The sequence below is a fragment of the Topomyia yanbarensis genome, chromosome 3 (genome assembly GCF_030247195.1).
Source record: "Topomyia yanbarensis strain Yona2022 chromosome 3, ASM3024719v1, whole genome shotgun sequence".
In the NCBI taxonomy this organism is placed as follows: Eukaryota; Metazoa; Arthropoda; class Insecta; order Diptera; family Culicidae; genus Topomyia; species Topomyia yanbarensis.
The window spans coordinates 64,341,325-64,355,189 of NC_080672.1; the positions used below are offsets into that span (position 1 = coordinate 64,341,325).

The 13,865-nt window shown below is 38.2% G+C and overlaps 1 protein-coding gene across 1 annotated transcript; it reads right to left on the bottom strand.

The window, feature by feature from the left end:
• Positions 1 to 500: 500 nt before the first annotated feature.
• Positions 501 to 13,621, bottom strand: LOC131693027 (putative helicase mov-10-B.1). The gene is made up of 5 exons (XM_058980494.1): positions 13,554 to 13,621; positions 13,219 to 13,449; positions 2,505 to 2,793; positions 2,159 to 2,448; positions 501 to 2,088 (listed from the first exon to the last, which is right to left on the bottom strand). The coding sequence occupies exons 2-5, from the start codon at positions 13,401 to 13,403 to the stop codon at positions 564 to 566; spliced, it is 2,289 nt and encodes a 762-aa protein (XP_058836477.1). The 5' UTR covers positions 13,404 to 13,449; positions 13,554 to 13,621; the 3' UTR covers positions 501 to 563.
• Between the last annotated feature and the right edge of the window lie 244 nt (positions 13,622 to 13,865).

Here is a 13,865-nt window from a genome sequence, read left to right on the forward strand (position 1 = left end):
TACTGGAAAAAACGTTAAACATACCGCAATAAAGAGTAAACGCGGTGAAAACGCTCGCGAATTATTCAATAAATTAACGTGTTAAAATTAAGATTGGCTGTTATGTTATCATTTATTTCATCCGTCACAACAGAATTGTAAATATAATCTAAAATGGTGTGAACTGTGATAACCACCATAGCTTGTCAAAAGCATGTGCAATGTACATGTACGATGAACATTTGGTCGGTGTTAAGTCAGACCGTCGCAAAAAGTCGCAAAACATAGAAAAATGAGATAATAATAATTTGAAATATGTAACAAATAACAATTATGGCAAAAAATAATTCCCAATTATAACGTGAAGGATGCTGCGATTCAAACTATAAACTCGTTTTTCTCGAAATCAGTATATTGTCACTTCGTCCGGTTTGACTTAACACCGACCATATATGCAGGGCAAACGTTCTGAGTTTGCACGGTACTCACTGTCTACTCTATTTCAAGAAGTATCACGTCCCTTCGTACTCTTCAGCATTAATTACAATTAAAAAACACGTATTTTCGCATTTTTTTTATTGTTTTCAGTCTTCGATCGCAAGGCTGCCCATCTCATTTACTAGCCAGTTCATTACCTGTGTTCTAACCGATTCACACGTCTGAGTATTACCATCCCTATTCATGCTTCGTCCCTTATCGGGACGTTTCTCTTTATCATTTTGTTTGGAGCTGTTGGCGGGAACTTCCACTGATGAAGCCTTTTTATGGCATTGTTTAGGTATGTTGTAAGTCGGAACTATAGCATCATTTTTTCGGCAATAATTGACCAGTTGTCTCCAGTGTTTGTCCCGCTCGAGCATGATTGGATCACCGACGATAATCATCAGAGCGCGTGCTCGGGTAATGGCAACATTTAGGCGTTTAACATTGTCCAGAAATCCGACGGTTTTGCAGTTGGATCGAACCGTTGATAATATAATAATAAGCTTTTCTCGACCCTGATATTGCTCTGTAGAACCAACTTCTACATCATTCCAACTGTGCTTCTTGAAACATTGCTTTAGAAAATTAACCTGACTGGCGTACGGTGATATGACGCCAATCTCCTTTTGTTCAACTCGCCTACCATTTATTCCGATGATTAGGATATCTTTAATGTATGATACTACTTGAATTGCTTCTTGCCTATTGAAGAAGCTTGAAGAATTTTGGTCTTTAATAAACTTGCCACTAATCCGGTGCAATATTAATGGAAATGTACGATTCGGAAGTCTGTGCCAATGAAGACAACGGTGTGTAACTTCCGGGGCTGCTTTGGCTCTTAGTTGACCGTCGTAGAACATCCTATTAGAAAGCTCCAGCAACGCTTGGTGAGAACGATAATTATCGCAGAGCTGGGTAATAAAGATTGGATCATATTTGCCTGTATCAAGGCTCCTTTCGTACATTTCAAGATTCATCATGCGTTCCATCATGGAAACGCCATGAGTGGTTTGATTAAGGAGATCATATTGGATCACGGGACCCAACTGTTTTGGATCCCCAGCCAGAACGACACTAGCCTTGATCGTACTTCCACTAGTTGCGATACCGACAATTGAGACTAGCGTCGATATCTCCTTAGCACTACCGGCTTCGTCGATGAAAACATAATTGAAATCATTCGTCGATATGTTTGCTTGCACTAACCGACCAGCTGTTGTCAATGTACAGAGTACGACGCGACTCTGGTAGATATCTTCGTAATATGGATCTCTGCATTTTCCTCGGACCATATTCGAAACTTTCAGTATGTTTCTCTTGATCTCGCTACGTTTACGTTCAATGGAACGGGAAAAATACCGGAAAATGCGTACGTCTGGAATTATACCTAACAATCTTTCGGTTAATTCGTTTGCTGCAAAGTTGCTCGATGCCGACACAAGGATTTTGGACGTAGGGCAAAGTGTGCAAATTTGCGCGATGGCTTCCACTAATGTAGTGGTCTTGCCCGTGCCTGGTGGTCCGAATAGTAGATATGGGCTTGGGAATGATGTCCGATTCACAATGTTCCGCACGGCCGTCATTTGTTCTTCATTGGATGCTATACTCGAGCGGAACCATTGAAAGCTACGAAGAAATGTTATATGTTAGTAACGTTGTAATTGTAGTAATTGTAATCATTGTTTATCCATCGTACCTCGAATGCACAATTTCCACATTCTTCGTTGCTTTTGTTGGAAACAGCATGTTATCGATGACATCATCAGCTAACAGTTTCAGGGCACGATACTCCAGTTTGAATGTGATTCTATTTGGTAGGAACTGAATGTTGATAACATTTATCAGAGTCAATTCATCTTTCATTAAAATCATAATCTTTGTTGAGTTTACACGATCCACTATCCCTAGCTGATGACCTACACCGCGATTTACAAGCACTTCGATGTCTTCCTTTATCAGCGAAGGTCGCGTCTTGAATTGATCGATCTAAGAAAATCAGAATAGAGTAAAGTAAATACATAAAAGGCATATATGTTTATTACCGAAAGCGTGTAGTAATTGTCTTGTATATGTTCCAATTTTGGATTGAAGATTGTGTAATTGCTAAATTCATCCCCCATATATTGATCCTCGATTTGGTTCAGTAGTTCCAACTGATCTTTATACCTGTGCCGGGTCAACGAATGCACATTCTTAGACCTTTCCACTTGGTCAAGGAGTTTAATTTCGTGCGGTTCTAAGGCGCCATCATCCTTGAATTTTTTCTTGTACAAAGTTGTAACTGCATCAGGGATTTCGTAGATTGGCAAAATTCCATACTCTAGTGGAGTTCTGTAACGAAAACATGTTATTTGTGAAGCTTCTGGTAAAATTTTGAAAACCTTTGTGTTATTTTATTCTTACTAGTTTATATAGTTAAATCCCATGCGAAATATTTATTCAACTAATTGTGCGGAACCACAATTTTACTAAAGCTGATACTTCATGAATCGGGAATCAGAATATATCGACTTAAATGGCACGTTACCCGTATGTAGTCGGGGATTTGTGCCTTGCCTTTTCATCATTTACTGAGCGGAAGGAAAGGAGAAGGAGATGTGGGAAAGTAGAATTGGAAGGTTGGGAAAAATAACAGCACAAAAACAACAAACAGCAGGTAAGTAGGTCAACTCGCCTGCGTGTAAGCCTAAAGCTCTTTACCACATTGGATAAGAAACTTTAGTATGTCTCTGAGTTTCGGTCGTCCAAACATGGTGTCGTCTATGTAAGGATGGCCAAAAACTCGAAATCGTAATTGCGCTACTGCTGGATAGTTGCATATCAGATGATATAAGGTTCCGTAGTCGGATTCACAAAGATCACATGAAAAAGACTCAGCGCGCAGAATAGTTGCCAGGTGATAATTGAGTTTGCAGTGGCCGGTTAAAGCCCTGGTCAGCATGCCGCAGTTTAGCTTCGAAAAATGTAGGAGATTTTTCGAAATCACTGGGCACGGTTCTTATAGAAACGCCTTTGTTTGGCGACACGTTTGTAGATTTCTCCAATAATTACGGTGCTCGGACGAAGCCCAGGACCGTATTTTCCCTTACCAACTTGTCGAAATTGGCAGGGCGGGCTCAGGACCAACGAAGTCAAGCGCTGAACCTGCCTTGGCCAATTCGTCAGCCCATTCATTTCCAGTAATACCAGAATGTCTTGGCACCCAGACAAGGTAGATAGTGTTGACAATGCTTAATCCTTTGATTTGAGTTCGGCACGCGATCACTAGCTTGGACCGTGATTTGTCTGAGCTAAGGACCCTGATTGCAGCCTGACTATCGAAGCAGAAGTTTATAACTTTGCCGGACAAACTCAGTTGAAGGGCCGATTGTACCCCGCACATAATCGCAAAGATTTCCGCTTGGAATACAGTACAGTATTTACCTAGTGAGTGAGATTGTTCCAATCTCATTTCACGACAGTAGACATCAGCACCAGCACGTCCCTCCATCAGAGAGCCGTCAGTGTAACAGACCACTTGCGTTTGTTGTTGTCTTTCCATATAGCCAGACAACCACTTCTCTCGAGAGGGAAGCTTCACATAAAATGTCCTATAAAGAAAACTATATGTGAGTGTAATATCGCTGGGAGCAAGAATACTTTCCCCCCATGTAACTTTTTGTGACCACAATCGCGTATGACTGGTAGCAAGATCAATATAGTTACTGTTACAAAGCCCAGTAACGTGCAGTCTGTATGTAAATGATAGTGCTTCTTGTTTGATGTGTAGGTGTAATGGTTTGATATTTAGAAGTGCCTCAAGAGCTGCAGTCGGAGTTGTGGTGAAAGCACTATTTAACGCCATGAGTGCCATTCTTTGCAAATGGTTTAGCTTTGACTGGACTGTCACCACCTCTACCCTCTGCCACCACACAAGGCATCCGTATGACAGTATTGGACGTACAATTGTCGTGTAGATCCAATAGATGTATTTAGGTTTGAGACCTCAGGTCTTTCCAAAAGTCCATCTGCACTGCCCGAAGGCCATGCACGCTTTCTGGACTGTGAACTCAATGTGAGCAGACCAATTCAGTCTGGAATCCAATATAACTCCAACGTATTTGACTTGATCTGCACACAGTAGCTCAGAATCAAAGAACTGTAAGGGACGAACCACGGTTGTTATTCGTTTCTTCGTGAAAAAAACCATTGAAGTTTTGCTTGGGTTAACTGATAATTTAACTGGTCGACACCACTGTTCGACAGCCCTTAATGCTTGTTGCATTAAGTCAAAGATTGTTCCGATGCAAAGTCCAGTAATTAGTATTTGGTAATCGTCAGCAAACCCGTTGGTTGGAAATCCAAGCTCATTGAGTTTCTTCAACAAGCCATCGGCAACCAAGTTCCATAAAAAGGTGACAGAACGCCACCCTGAGGGCAACCGCAAATACTCAACTTCCGTATCTCAGCCTGTCACAGTGACGAGCAAAGAATGCGATTACTAAGCATTGCGTTTATCCAACCCGAGATACATGCAGATATTCCATGACCGCGCGTCGCTTCCAGATTAGATTGGAAGGACACATTATCAAAAGTACCCTTAATATCTACACTGAAAACCATTCGATGAAGAAAATAACAAAACAAATTCTTGTTTTCCTTATTAGTTGATTTCAACAGAAAAATGAAAAACGTAACTAAATTTTCTCTTAATTTTGCGAGATGGTCAAATAATAGTTATTGAAAATTATTATTGATTTTGATTCAAGACGCACATCATACGAAATGATAGCAAAGTAGCCAAGATGCACACCTTGCTGAAATACATCAAGATAGCGACAGCAACTATGTTCATACACGCTTGGCATAACGGTTATGCACGTAGGTAGTTGTCTCAACTTGGAAAGCTTGTTTTAGCCTGGACGCAACTACCTGAACCAGTACACAAAAAAAAAGAAATTCAACTGACCTCATTTTGATTTTACCTAGTTTTTCTTTGAAAACATTTCAATAAAGGGATGATTTTGATTGACATTTTTTCAATACATGTAACTGAAAGTTGAAAGTATTGTCGAAAATTCAAATCATTCTATTTCGGATTTAGTCGATAATATAGTAAAATTTCTATTATTAACAAATGTAATATGCAATATGATAATTATTTTTCAACGTTTGAGATTACAAACCAGATGTGGAATAAGTATAAAGTTTTTTTGTAGTGCTGGCTGACTAAAAAGAAAAAAATATACCTTTCATCTAAAATTGAAATCGTCAATCAATTTCCAACAATCCTTAAATACTTTTGGCTATTTCGTCTCATTTAAGAGTGCAGTTTATAAAAAGATAACATTATGAGAAACATAACTCTATATTATATTTACGTGTAAATTACTGGAATACGGAGTATTTCAACAATTTAATTCCATACCATCATCCGTCGGTCGGTGAAACAAAACGTTTGAAATATCCTATGTTGTATTTTACGATGAAGCAGTTTAATTCAACAATGAGATTAGTTGAAATCCAGTCGTTTGTGTCTTGGCTGAAAAGGTAGTGTAACGGCATATGCAATTGTGTCTGGACTAAAACAAGCGTTACAAGCTGAGACAAGCGTTTCAAGCTTTAGCTCAGGTAGGCTTTTAAAGTTTTGTGCTAGGCTGAAACGTTCGTGTCCAGACTGAAACTGACAGCATCAAACCAACAGCGTTGGATTATTGTTTTCAACAAAAAATTAGTCGCCCAAATATTAACTAGACGAAACCAAAAACTCAACTAATTTTTTAGTTGAAATTTTGATGAATCGGTTTTCCGTGTGGTGATTGCAAATTGCGAAAGGCTTAATTCTCAGACTTGATTCATGTCTTTGTACTTCGATTACATGGCACAGAACATCAATTCATCTGCGTCAACCGTGCTCATCTCTTAGATACTTCCAGCCCGGGGACAACTTGACAGCTCCCATATATTGAACTCATAAGCAAATTTTGTGGTGATTTGGTGATGTCATGGCGGCTCGAATGGAACAAAATTTAAAAAAGGCGCATCCCATCTATTATTTTCTATAGCTGTAAAAAATTAACAATTCCATATCAACATTTGAATAGAGCTAATAAGATTTGTAAACAAACTTTTGTTTTGCTGATTTCTCTTAATTTGTTATCATTTCAACACAGAAAACATTTGAAATTGATTCTACCAAGGGCAAAGATGTTGATTCATGTGTATTTTCCATAAAACTTAACTCTGTAGCGGAAAACGAGCGAAATAAGTTTGTTTACAAAAGTCTCATTAGCCCTTTTGAAGAATTACTATTGAATTTAAGCATTTCTGTCACCAAATTTATTTCGCTGTTCAAATTAAAAACTGTCCATACCTTAACAGAAACATAGATTCCATTTTGGATCTAAAAAATCCAAGAAAAATAAATCGATTTTCAGAAATACAAGAAGATGGCTTTCAAAATCGAGCCACTTCCACTTATATTGAAATTTCCGAAAATCTTCGAGATCGCACCAACATGAAATCCTCCGGTAGACGCCGTTCAATTAGTTTTCTGTCGGGCTGGAGCTGAATATGCGAAATGAATTATGAAGGAATCCGTACCAAAACCATCGCAAAATCTTTTGGACAGAATTATTGCAAAAGTCGAATAAAACTCTGGCAAGAGTCGAACATAATTGTATATGGGGCCGTACACAAATGACGTAGCTTTTTTTTCAGCGATTTTTGACCCCTCCCTCCCCCCTCGTAGCATTTGGTCACAAAATTCTAACCTCCCCCTCGTAAATAACGTAGCATTTACCTACCCCCTCCCCCTCGTCCCATGCAAAGCGCCCGGGTGATGAAAAAAAAATTACATGTTTTTCAATTATTTTATTATTTTTAACATTTTCATTATAACAGCAAATTGCGTGCAAAATAAGCCCATTTCATCACAAATATAGTGTTGATTGTTTTGTTTGGAATTTTATATGTCAAGGGGAGCATAAAGAGAAGTTCTCACAGTTCACAATCCTGCAGCTGCCAATGATTCTAAGAAGCACACGTTCTTCTAAATTACTAAATTTTGTTTGGTTGAATCCGAAGTGAAAATTTAATTTAGCTTCCAAACTAAGTCTAATAGTTAACAACATTAACTAACTAATGTAGCAAGATAAATCCGCATTCAAAATCTTTTCGTATTTTTGTGAACTTGTAATTCCGCGAATCGTAAAATTTACCTCATGAAAAACCGCATCAAAAGTAACTTGTTTGAATTTAAATTTATTCCTCTTGGGAATAATGGAGGATCATTAAATTGTTTTCTCTAAACAATGGGTTTTAAACTTAATGCTACGTCGCACAACTTCTGACCCTACCCTCCCCCTCGTCACACTTCGTCACAAATTTGGTATACCCTCCCTACCCCCCCCAAAATGCTATGTTATTTATGCATGGCCCCTATTCCTGGCAGCATTCTAAAACCGGGCACTACCAGTTTGCTGCCAGAATTCTGGTAAAAGCGCACAAATTCTATCTAAAACCAATTTTGCTAACTGTGTAGAAAATCCTACTTATTTCGTTTATATTCCCAAACAAAATTCTAGAATTCTTGACGTTCTTAATTAATTTGAAACAAAATGTCATATGTTCTCGAATTGTTAGGCTTGGTGATTTACTTTCATTGGCCAAAATGATTTTCATTCATATTTCTCGGGCAAAAAGCACAAATGATTTACCGATTACACGCTTCACACAACAATAAAACAAAAAAACAACGACTTCCATTTAAATTTATAATAAGATTTATGTACCTTGCTGACAGTTTCCAGTTAGGGATAAATTTATTCTCTAATAATTGTTTTCTTTATCCACATTTTGGAATACGCTTTTTCTAAATGTTGTTCTTGCTGCATTGACGGCGTTCATAACACACGTAACGAAACGCGCTTTTCTCTTGAAACTATTTCGTTTCGTTGTTCGTGGTACTCGTAGGGAGAAGGCATACTAGCGCCACCATCAAATTAGTGGTACATATATGAAACAAGCACTATCTGTCAAGTTGTCCCCGGGCTGGATACTTCTGATACAACTGTATTTTTCGATACTTCCATGAAGGAAGAGATTTGTGGAATTCCGGATCACATTCGCCCACAAGTGGTCCCAAATATTATCTATAATAAATACCATCAAGTCGACTGTGCCAAAATGTTCTACACTGACGGATCAATTCTCAATGGGTCCACAGGCTTCGGTATCTTCAACGAAAATCTTGCTGCCTCATTCAAACTCAATGATCCTGCTTCAATTTACGTCGCAGAATTAGCTGCCATTCAGTATCCTCTCGGGATCATTGACACCCTGCCCTCAGACCACTACCTCATCGTTTCGGATAGTCTCAGTTCCATTCAGGCCATCCGTGCGGCGAAGCCTGGAAAGCACTCACCGTATTTCCTGGGGAAAATACGGGAATATCTGAATGCTTTATCTGAAAAATCTTACCAGATTACCTTGGTTTGGGTCCCGTTACATTGTTCTATTGCGGGCAATGGGAAGGCGGACTCTTTAGCCAAGGTGGGCGCATTAGAAGGCGACACTGACGAAAGACCAATTTGCTTCAATGAATTTTTCAGTATTTCTCGTCAGAGGACGCTCGATAGTTGGCAAACTTCATGGAGCAATGGGCATCTGGGACGGTGGTTACATTCCATTATCCCGAAGGTATCAACGAATGCTTGGTTTAAGGGCTTGGATGTGAACCGGGACTTTATTCGTACGATGTCAAGGATCATGTCGAACCATTACACATTTGATGCGCATCTCCGTCGTATAGGGTTTGCTGAAAGTAATCATTGTGTTTGTGAGAACGGCTATCACGACATCGAGCACGTTGTTTGGCTGTGCCCAGAGTACTGTGTTGCCAGGTCCCAACTCGTCGCTGTTGTGCTATCTTATGACAAGCGCCATTTAGCACATTTCGAGAAAAACGATTTTTAAAGTTTAAGATTGAATATCTTGAAACTTATAAATGGTATAAACAATCCAAAGAAGACAATTGATGCTTCTATCTATTCTGCATTAATCTCTCAAATATTACGAAGATCGGTTGACTATGTTGCGAGTTTTTACTATGAATGTAAACAAAAGTCGCACTCACACGTGTCATAGGCGTGTATTGATGACAAAATTTGTATGACGTGTCATAATCGTGCATGGAAAATTTTCCATAGAAAAAAATCATCAATTTTTAACTTTTATTCATATTTTTGCGTTCATATGGTCTAGAAACAATCGGTGAAATGCATTTTGAAGGAAATGAGTCAGGGAATCTAAAAAAAAATGTTATTTTTGGTTACAGTGTTGCCAAATATCTTTTATTTTTAGTTTAAAACTAAAACTGTGTTTTTCTAACAAGTCGTGTAATTTTCTTTTGAATTGATGCCATTGTGTTCCTCAGACATTTTCACACATAAAAACATCTAAAACTTCAATATAACTTGAGCAAATCCCTAGAGACAGTGATTTGAAGCAAAAAACTCACAATTTCTTATCATGTTTCTCGCTTTATCTAAGTAACCAAGTAGAATTTCAAAATTCTGAAAACGCCACTTTGTAGAGATTTTTCAAACAAGCAATGTGGCATATTTAACTCAGTTTACCCCAAAATGGCGTTTGTCATAAGATAGCACAACAGCGACGAACTAATAGATTCCCTTCGGGCCCGACGTAGATCACCCTATGTGCCAGTCCGGGACGTCCTGGCAAGCCGTGACCACCCCTATATTTTTGTTATCTATATCTTTTTGAAAACTATTGATGTCCAAGTTTAATACATTTTTCCCTCTCATTCGCAGTAGAACCTCACCAACCTATCCCTGTATCTACAATATGGCATTGCTTCTCGAGTCTTTGATGCATACCCTTTTTGATAACCGTCTATCCTGAACATCATGACGTACCTTACATGCAGATGATATAGATGACATGACAGAATCGGAGTGCCAATAATTATCCGTAATATCGAACCTCCCCTCGCCACTGCGATTACATGCTGGAAACTACTACAACAATGTGTCAATTACAATATGTATCCCACTTCCTACCTTTATCCTTTACTTACATAAGAGGGGAGCAAGCCGCCCCTAAATACGGCTTTCCCTTCCCCCACTAACATGTGCCATGTAATTTAAAAAAAATGAATCATCGGCCTCGTTAAGCTATAGCATTTCGGCCTAAATAAACGTATTTAAGATAAGATAATGGGCTTGGCATATGTGAGAAAGAGATAATACATCATCAGCGTTAACAGCGGCATGCGACCTCTAGTAGTAATAATCTCTTTTGTTGATCTATCAAATAAAGCACAAGTAGTTGTAAATCGATTTTCTTTTACTATTTCTCTTCCACCGTGACGCACAGTGGCACGACGAGTGACAAAACCCCAAAAATGAATGTCTTGTAATTCTTTTTCAAGTATTTATTTTATTTTTCTCTCAGTTTGAATAAAAGCATCACAAAATTTTACCATAATCGGATGAAAACTGAATTTTTCACATGTTATTGAAGCAGGTGATGTCGAGGATTTCTGTTCAATTCAATTCATTAGAATTGTTCGTACCTTCGAACTTCAAATGGCGATATCTCATGAACTACATGGAGTAGTTTTGAGTTTTTTGGAAAGAATAATAAATATGCTAAACTATAGTTGTGAGCTTTTTGTGCAAAAATGATTCACGTTCGTTCTGCATCAAGGAAAAGCAATTGAGAAATTCTATGTCATATCAGTAATTTATCTTTATACGTCTTCCAATTTTTGAGATGGTCTCCTATGGGACACTTATCATCAATCTGACTGAAAATTCAGTGTAGTTTCAAGATATAAAGATCTCATCTTGCGCATTTTTGCGCCGAAGTTGTTATGTCTATGTGTTTGAATATACCCATATGGAGACGCCCTGTAGCTCATAAATCTTCTTACAAATTGTTTGTCTAAAAACATCATATTACTGCAAAATTAGTGATTTTTACTAGTTTTGTCAACCATTTCTGCTAACCGATATGATGGACTACTATTATTTACGTGTATATTAACCCTTTAACGCCCAACGCCTCCAAATGGGTTTATATAAAAGTAGTCGAAAAAAAATTTATGTAATTTCAAAACTGATAGCAGAAATGGATTCAGCTACCCAAAATTAGTTAAAACCCAATTTTTGCCACATAAACCAATTTTTATAGTTTTGTCACAACATTATATGAACAGGTGCCACTGTGTGACGCGAGTCTTGAAGGATTGTTCGGTCGTTCTATTGGTATTGTCCGTGTCACAGCCTAGGGATATAAATATTCCCATAAATTTTACAGTAAAATATGAGATTTTTCGGTTTTCATGAAGGTATTTTCCAAAACTCGAACTTTTTACTATTTTTTTTTGTTCATCGAGTAACTGCAAGTCTAAGTGTTGGCGCTACAACAAACAGTAAACCGAGAATTTTCCGTTATTAAAGCTATGCTATGAATTCAGTGTTGTTCGTCCATGTTTAGACTTACGTTTAGTAAACCTCGGTCAACTTTTTCTACCCGATTTGCTTCCGCCTATATTTGCACTATCTTCCAATATACGGATCCAACACAACCGTAGTGCAATTGGGTTATAATTTAGTTAATAGGAAATAATTTTAGTTACCATTTAAGCTCAATAGTGACAATAATTCAAATGATAAGTTAAGAAATAATGGAAAGGGTCATATGAGCAAGCTTAGAGTTCACCGGCAACTTAACCGTTTGTCTGCTACCGCAGGAGTCAGGATCTTTTTGCATTAGAAATGCGAATCATCTGAGTCTACGGCATGTCCGGACGAGCATAAAGTAATTTGTTACTTCATGACAACAAGTTAAGTCACGGTAAACTTCCACACTAAGTTTTTTACAACGTTGAAACTCATTGAATGAGCTAGTTTTTTTGCCCTCACTAATTGCTTGCCGAGGTGTTTATTTAGTCGGCATATTGTGTTTGCATCAACAGTTGTGGCGTATGGTTACTGTGTGCTGATTGAACACGGCGTCGACAGCTATCACCCAAAGCTGCTGGATGGATCCCCATCATGGTACATTTTGTTTTAGAAAAGCGTGGAAAGGGTCATATGGGCAAGTTAGAGTAAACTCCACTATAGCTCTTAATATTGAAAAATATACTTCATTTTCCAGCCCCTTGCTAATTGAATGTCGCTAAAAACATAAGATATAATTTAATTCAATTAATAACCGTCAAGAATGTAGTAATTTTAAGATTTTCTTACGGTCAAGTTGTGCACGTTTTTTAATTGCTTTGATGACAATTTTCCTCCGTCATCTATCACGCCTGTAATACAATGTCGTGTAACATGGTTGCACTGTCATTGGGTGTTAGCCTTTTAATTTTTATAAGGGTGTGTGTTGCTCGAAATAGCGCAGGTAACACAAAGCTTTACAAATCTTTTTGAATTTCCTGTGTCGGGCAAGTTTATCAAGAGTTATCGTGTTCGCCGCGGTGCTCCTCGACGTGGAAAAGATTGGACGTCTACTCTTGGCTCTGCGTGACTGAAAATATTTTTTTTTTCGTGCGCAAATAATATATAAATAAATCTTAACATTACACAAAAAACCATTGTTGTCTTGCCTTCAAAATCGTAAAACAATATAAATTTCGGTTTGAGCACTTTATGCCAGACGCCCCCCTCAATAACAGGCTATACAGTTTTAATTAATGTATAAGTCCTTTGCCTGGCTTCCGTTTATCTAGTAGAAAATTCAATTCACCTTTTTTCCACGATTTCATTAATTCCAGGTAGTTTCGTCAAACGGTGGATCTCGACATTTTCGCAATTCTCCGCATCTATCGAGGAGGCCACAATGACTAAGGAATATTGAAGATCTTGTATTCTTTCAGCACATTGCATCGAACTCAGAGAAACATTTTTCTCGATGTAATCATCGTGCTCCATTCGTTGTACAGCTACACCGCAAAACACCTGTATCTGGCTTCCTCTGCTGTTGACAATTTTTATAGAGCGCATTATAAGAACTGCTTCACTTTTGTTTGTTATTTTCAACAAAATCCTCGGGGTTACACTAGAAACAGAGTACATTTTTACCTCAAACATTTGCCGATCGGTGGAGGGTACAAATGATCGGATGTGCTGTTGATAAATTTCTTTGTGCAGGAATGTTTGCTGACAGATTACACATGTTGTCCCCGCTTCTTCCTCCTTATCGTGCTGTGAGTCACGCAACATCGTAGAATACCACGTGACATTCTGATGAGCTGTGGTAATTTCAGACTTTTTTCCTGCATTCATTTTATTAGCTTAAAGCTTGTTTCTAGTTTTTTGATTTTTATTTCCACTTTCTTCGGCGTACTGTTGGTGTCTTGTTTCGATAGGTGGTTTGGCCTGCTTCGTATCTAT

Bases quoted from the DNA above. Each gene is read 5' to 3' on its own strand.
- LOC131693027 (XM_058980494.1), bottom strand. From the start codon at position 13,403: ATGGAGCACGATGATTACATCGAGAAAAATGTTTCTCTGAGTTCGATG. The intron at 2,794-13,218 runs GTGAATTGAATT...TTTTCGTTACAG, and splicing joins AATGAAATCGTGGAAAAAAG to AACTCCACTAGAGTATGGAA. The intron at 2,089-2,158 runs GTACGATGGATA...ATTTCTTCGTAG, and splicing joins GTGGAAATTGTGCATTCGAG to CTTTCAATGGTTCCGCTCGA.